This window comes from Artemia sp. Qi Xiang Cuo, chromosome 15 (assembly GCF_049724085.1).
Source record: "Artemia sp. Qi Xiang Cuo chromosome 15, ASM4972408v1, whole genome shotgun sequence".
NCBI classification, from domain to species: domain Eukaryota; kingdom Metazoa; phylum Arthropoda; class Branchiopoda; order Anostraca; family Artemiidae; genus Artemia; species Artemia sp. Qi Xiang Cuo.
This window is the reverse complement of record NC_142808.1, coordinates 8,328,732-8,335,951: the sequence shown is the minus strand read 5'-3', so window position 1 is coordinate 8,335,951 and position 7,220 is coordinate 8,328,732. Positions and strand designations below refer to the sequence as shown.

Below are 7,220 nucleotides of genomic sequence, written 5' to 3'. Positions count from 1 at the left end.
GTTATCATCCACAATGACCCAATATCTATAACTTTTAACTACGTTGAACAAAATGGTTGTCTTATAATTTTTATTGGATGTGTTTGGGGAAAAATCGGCGTAAGAGGGGGGTTAGTTGCCCTACGATTATTTTTGACTTTTGAAAAGGGCACTAGCCCTTTGAATTTCTAATCGAATGAGCCCTTTTTCAAAATTCTACGACAAAGCTTTCAATAAGAACCTTATATGCCCCCAGGGCATAACTTACAACCATTACCCTGAGGGCTGTGGGAGGAGTGTCATCCTCAAAGATAATTTCCGGACCTTTCAACAACTTTCAACAAAATGGCTATCTCAAAACTTTGATCAGATGTGTTTGGATTAATGGTGGGCGTGGAAGGGGTGTTAGTTTCCTTCCAGTCACTATGGACTGTTAAAAAGGGCACTAGCCATTTCATTGAGCCCTTTTTGAGATTTCTATGACAACACTTTCTATAAGAAACCTTATATGCCCCCAGGGCATAACTTACAAGCCTTGCCCTGAGGGCTGAGGTGAAGGGGTGTCATCCTCAAAGACCAAATTTCCAGGACTTTCAAGTACGTTGAACAAAATTGCTATCTCAAAATTTTGATTGGATGTGTTTAGGGAAATGATGGGCAATGTGTGGTGGGCAATGTGTTTGGGGGAAATCAGTTCCGAATATTAAAAAGGGCACTAGCCCATTCAATTTCCAATCGAATGAGCCCTTTTTGAAGTTTTTACGACAACACTTTCTATAAAAACCTTATATGTCCCAGGGCATAACTTACAACCCTTGCCCTGACGGCTGTTAGGGGGTTGGCATCCTCAAAGACATATTTTCCGGACCTTTCAACTAGGGTTAACGAAATATTTATCTAAAAATTTTGATTGGATGTGTTTTGGGAAATGGTGGTCATGAGAGGGGGGTTATTTGCCCTCCAATTACTTTCGACTATTAAAAAGGGCACTAGCCGTTTCAATTTCCAATCGAATAATTCCTTTTGAAGTTTCTACGACAACGCTTTCTATAAGAAAAACCTTAATCCCCCCAGGGCATAACTTACAACCCTTGCCCTGAGGGATGTGTGGGGAGTGTCATCCTCAAAAACATAATTTTTGGACTATTTAACTAATTCAAACGAAATGGCTATGTTAAACTTTTGATTGGATGTGTTTGGGGAAATGATGGGTGTGAGAGGGGTGATAGTTATACTCCAATCACTTTCAATTATTAAAAAGAGCACAAGCCCTTCTAATTTTCAGTCAAATGAGCCCTTTTTGAAGTTTCTACAAGATCACTATGTATAAAAACCTTATATGCCTCCAGGGCATAACTTACAACCCTTGGCCCGAGGGCTCTGAGGAGGTTATCATCGACAATGACCTAATTTCTAAAACTTTTAACTACGCTGAAAAAATGGCTGTCTAAAAATTTTGATTGGATGTGTTTGGGGAAAAGGTCGGCGTGAGAGACGGGTTAGTTGCCCTCAGATTACTTTTGACTAGTCCTTTTTGACTAGCCTTAAAAAGGGCACTAGCCCTTTGAATGTCCAATCTAATGAGCCCTTTTTCAAAATTCTACGACAAAGCTTTCAATAAGAACCTTATATGCCACCAGGGCAAAACTTAAAACCATTACTATGAGGGCTGTGGGGGGAGTGTCATCCTCAAAGAAATAATATTGGAACTTTCAACTACTTTGGACAAAATGGCTATTTCAAAACTTTGATTGGATTGGATGTGTTTGGATAAATGTTGGACGTGGAAAGGGTGTTAGTTGCCTTCCAGTCGCTATCGACTATTAAAAGGGCACAAGCCATTTCAATTTTCAATCAAATGAGCCCTTTTTGAGATTTCTACAACAACGCTTTCTATAAAAACCTTATATGCCCCCGGGACATAACTAACAACCCTTGCCCTGAGGACTGTAGGGGGTTTGTCATCCTCAAAGACCTAATTTCCAGAACTTTCAAATATGTTGAACAAAATTCCTATCTCAAAATTTCTATTGGATGTGTTTGGGGAAAAAGTGGGTGTGAGAGGGGGGTTATTTGCCCTCCAATCACTCTCGACTATTAAAAGGGCACTAGCCCTATGAATTTCCAATCGAATGAGCCTTTTTTTAAATTTCTACGACAAAGCTTTCTATAAAAATCTTACTTGCCCCCAGAGCATAACTTACAATCCTTGCCCTGAGGGCTTTGGGGGAGTATCCTCCTCAAAAACATAATTTCTGAGAAAATCAACTGCGATGAACAAAATGGCTATCTCAAAATTTGGATTGGATGTGTTTGGGGAAATGGTGGGCGTGGAAGGGGTCTTAGTTACCTTCCAATCACTTTCGACTATTAAAAAGGGCACTAGCCATTCCAATTTCCAATCGAATGAAACATTTCCAAATTTCTACGACAACTCCTTCGATACAAAGTGTCCTGGTCTAAACGAAAAAAAAATAATACATTATACCAACATCGTTCTTTACTCTGTACCTTATATCCCCCCAGGGCATATCTTACAACTGTTTCTCTGAGGGCTCTAAGGGAGTATTATCCTCAAAGACCTAATTTTCAGAACTTTAAACTACTTTGAAAAGAATGGATATCTCAAAATTCTGATTGGATGTGTTTGAGGAAATGGTGGGCGTAAGAGGGGGGTATTGCCCTGCAATCACTTTCTACTATTAAAAAGGGCACTTTCTATTTCCATTGAATGAGCCCTTTTTGAAGTTTCTACAACTTCGCTTTCTATAAAAAACCTTATATGCCCCCAGGGTATAACTCACAAACCTTGCCTTAAGGTCTTTGGAGGGGGGGGGGGGCTATCCTTAAAAACTCAATTTCCAAAACTTTCAGCTACGTTGAATAAAATGGCTATCAAAAAATTTTGATTGGAAGTGTTGGGGGAAAAGGTGGGCGTGAGAGGGGGGTTAGTTGCCCTCAAATAACTGTTGACTATTAAAAAGGGCATTAGCCCTTTAAATTTCCAATCGAATGAGCCATTTTTCCGGTTTTTACGACAAAGATTTCAATAAAAACCTTATATGCCCCCAGGGCAGAACTTATAACCCTTGCCCTGAAGAGTGTCCTGCTCAAAGGTATAATTACCAGAACTTTCAACTGCGTTGAACAAAATGGCTATATCAAAATTCTGATTGGATGTGTTTGGGGAAATGGTGGACGCAAAAGGACGGTTAGTTGCCTTCCAATCAGTTTCGACTATTAAAAAGGTCACTAGCCATTTCAATTTCCAATCGATTGTGCCCTTTTTGAAGTTCCTACGACAACACTTTTTATAAAAACCATATATGCTCCCAGGGCATAGCTTACAACCCTTGCCCTGAGAGCTGTGGGGGGATGTCATCCCCAAAGCATAATGGGAAAATTACATAACTGTGGGGGGTTGACCTACCCAATAACTGTAAAAATATAGTTACTAGACCATTCAGCTATGCTGAACAAAATGGTTGCCTTAAAATTTTGATTCGAAGTGTCGGGAAACTTATGAACTAAAGAGGAGGGTTGAATGCCCCTCCAATAACTTTCAACTCTTAAGAGAGCACTAGAACTTTTAATTTTCAATCAAATTAGTTCCTTTAAAATATCAATGATACTATTAGCTATGCTAGAGTATCACTGCCAATGTCCTTATATGCCCTATAGTACTTATATGCCAGAATCCAGGCCTAGGGTCGGTTGGGCTTGCAACTCTCCACCCGAAACCCATTGCAACGAATAGGTTAGAAACTGCCTTGGATGGCCAACCTCCTTCTATCCCATCACGACCCTTGCTTGCCCCTGGACTGAGAAATGACCAGCGTTTGAATCTTATTGACCAAGGTGGCCTCTGAATTGCCACCTGGAATGTGTTGACATTAAATTTTCCCGGAGCTAAGACGCTTCTGGCGATGGAAGTGAAGCGATTCCGCATCTCTATTGCTGGAATAATAGAAACTCACCTAGTCGGGAATGGAAATTATACCATAGGTGAGGGTTACCACCTTCTCTAGTCTGGCCAGACAACCACCAGGAGAAATGGGGTCGGACTAGTTCATGATGACAAATCCAAGAAGTGTCTACTGTCTTTCACTCCCGTCTCGGATAGAATCGCTAATGCTCGACTCAATCACAAGCAAGGAAAAATGACGGCCCTTGTTTGTTATGCCCCGACAAACGAAACTGACACCGAAACAAAGGACACTTTCTACTCTGCCCTGACGAATGAATTGTCTAAGATATCCCCGCACGATATTGTCATTCTCCTGGGTGACCTTAATGCAACTGTGAGCGACAACCACGACTTGTGGCGACAAGTCATTGAGCCAGTTACTCCGGATTCCCTAAATGACAATGGTCTAAGGCTTCTGCAATTCTGCAGCATGCACAACCTTGTGATTACAAATACCATGTTTGCAAGGAAGGACATTCACTCTATATATGGTACAGCAATAACGGCCATACTAAAAAAATGATCGACTACATCATCGTGTCACAGAGATCAAGGTCTTTGATCAGTAACTGCAGGACGTATAGGGCAGCTGAGATTGGCAACACTGACCATCGCCTCGACGTCTCTAACATGCGACTAAGGCTCAAAGCCCATCGCTCAGAACCAAGACCTGCCAAGATCGATGTCTCTCGCCTCTGTGATCAGAAGATACGGTCGAAATATGCGATTGATGTCTCGAACCGCTTCGACGCACTCCTGCCATTTGAAAGTTGTGAAAACGCACGGCTCTCGTTCGAAAAGAATGTCCTGCAATCAGCGACAGCAAATGTGGGTCGGAAAAAGCGTGCTAGTAAAGCGTGGATTTAGTCGGATACGCTTGACATCATAGAGCAGAGACGCAAGGCGAGGTTACTCGGTGAGATGCCCATCTATAGAAGTCTTAATGTGGTCTGCAACAAACTGATACAGCGAGACAAGAAACTGTTTGTGGAAAGGAAGGCACATGAGCTAGAGAGTGCAGCCAAGAAAGGTGACGTTGGCAGTCTCTACAAGCATCTCCGTGATCTAACAGGAGACATAGCCCCTTCGGTTGTATGTGTTGTCTCTGTGGAAGGTCAGCCGCTTAGTGACGAAGCTGCCCAGGTCGTAAAGCTTTTCAAACAGCTTGCAGTATTTATCCGGTAGACCAGTTGATCGAAGTATCAGCCAGAGTGAGTTGCGATCCCCCGAGTCAAGCGCAGCCTTGAAGTCCACAAAGGCTACATATGCTTTCCTCCTGAATTCCTTCATCGTCTCAATTAACTGGTGCATGGTAACGATTTGTTCGATAGTGGATCTCCCAGGCATAAACCCCGCCTGCTAGACTCTCCTCTTTCTTCTGAGGATACTCGTGCATCTATCCAGCAGGGTCATAAGCAAAGAGCTTTCCAGGCACTGAAAGTAGCGTTTTGCCTCTGTAGTTCGAACAGATGCTCTTGCTCCCCTTTCTCTTCCATAAGGGCAGGATTATACCAGCTCACCAGTCCTTTGGGATTCACTTTGTGCACCAAACCACAGAAAACAGCATATGAAGCCAAAGTAGCATCGCCGGTCTGGCGTACTTCAGGAGCTTAGCAGATATTCCACATACGCCTGCCGCTTTGTTGTTCTTCAAACGTTTTACTGCTGTGTAGATTTCTGATGACGTGAAAGGTGTTTCTGTGTCACTTGTCAGCAGTTCCTGGGTGCTTGTGGCCAGGCTGATGAGGTCCTGGTCAGTCTGCGTTACGGCTTTGGCGTTGAGGAGGCCCGAGAAGTGGTCTTTCCATTGACTGACCTGGGCAGCTTCGTCACTAAGCGGCTGACCTTCCACAGAGACAACACATGCAACCGAGGGGGCTACGTCTCCTGTTAGATCGCGGAAATGCTTGTAGAGACTGCCAATGTCACCTTTCTTGGCTGCACCCCCTATCTCATGTGCCTTCCTTTCCACATACAGTTTCTTGTCTCGCTGTATCGGTTTGTTGCGGACCACATTAAGACTTCTATAGATGGGCATGTCACCGAGTAACCTCGCCTTGCGTCTCTGCTCTATGATGTCAAGCGTATCCGACTGAATCCACGCTTTATTAGCACGCTTTTTCCGACCCACATTTGCTGTCGCTGATTGCAGGACATTCTTTTCGAACGAGAGCCGTGCGTTTTCACAACTTTCAAATGGCAGGAGTGCGTCGAAGCGGTTCGAGACATCAATCGCATATTTCGACCGTATCTTCTGATCACAGAGGCGAGAGACATCGATCTTGGCAGGTCTTGGTTCTGAGCGATGGGCTTTGAGCCTTAGTCGCATGTTAGAGACGTCGAGGCGATGGTCAGTGTTGCCAATCTCAGCTGCCCTATACGTCCTGCAGTTACTGATCAAAGACCTTGATCTCTGTGACACGATGATGTAGTCGATCATTTTTTTAGTATGGCCGTCATTGCTGTACCATGTATAGAGTGAATGTCCTTCCTTGCAAACATGGTATTCGTAATCACAAGGTTGTGCATGCTGCAGAGTTGCAGAAGCCTTAGACCATTGTCATTTAGGGAATCCGGAGTAACTGGCTCAATGACTTGTCGCCACAAGTCGTGGTTGTCGCTCACAGTTGCATTAAGGTCACCCAGGAGAATGACAATATCGTGCGGGGATATCTTAGACAATTCATTCGTCAGGGCAGAGTAGAAAGTGTCCTTTGTTTCGGTGTCAGCTTCGTTTGTCGGGGCATAACAAACAAGGGCCGTCATTTTTCCTTGCTTGTGATTGAGTCGAGCATTAGCGATTCTATCCGAGACGGGAGTGAATGACAATAGACACTTCTTGGATTTGTCATCAAGAACTAGTCTGACTCCATTTCTTCTGGTGGTTGTCTGGCCAGACCAGAGAAGGTGGTATCCCTCACCTATGGGATCATTTCCATTCCCGACTAGGTGAGTTTCTATTATTCCAGCAATAGAGATGCGGAATCGCTTCACTTCCATCGCCAGAAGCGTCTTAGCTCCGGGAAAATTTAATGTCAACACATTCCAGGTGGCAATTCAGAGGCCACCTTGGTCAATAAGATTCAAACGCTGGTCATTTCTCAGTCCAGGGGCAAGCAAGGGTCGTGATGGGATAGAAGGAGGTTGGCCATCCGAGGCAGTTTCTAAGCTATTCGTTGCAATGGGTTTCGGGAGGAGAGTTGCAAGCCCAACCGACCCTAGGCCTGGATTCTGGCATATAAGTACTATAGGGCATATAAGGACATTGGCAGTG

The 7,220-nt window shown here is 43.8% G+C and overlaps 2 protein-coding genes across 2 annotated transcripts; both read right to left on the bottom strand.

Moving 5' to 3' along the window:
* Positions 1–5,480: 5,480 nt before the first annotated feature.
* Positions 5,481–6,386, bottom strand: LOC148943291 (uncharacterized). The gene has a single exon (XM_089101084.1). The coding sequence runs from the start codon at positions 6,384–6,386 to the stop codon at positions 5,481–5,483; it is 906 nt and encodes a 301-aa protein (XP_088957210.1).
* On the bottom strand, positions 6,383–6,946 carry LOC148943290 (protein CFDP2-like). Its single transcript, XM_089101083.1, has one exon. The coding sequence runs from the start codon at positions 6,944–6,946 to the stop codon at positions 6,383–6,385; it is 564 nt and encodes a 187-aa protein (XP_088957209.1).
* Between the last annotated feature and the right edge of the window lie 274 nt (positions 6,947–7,220).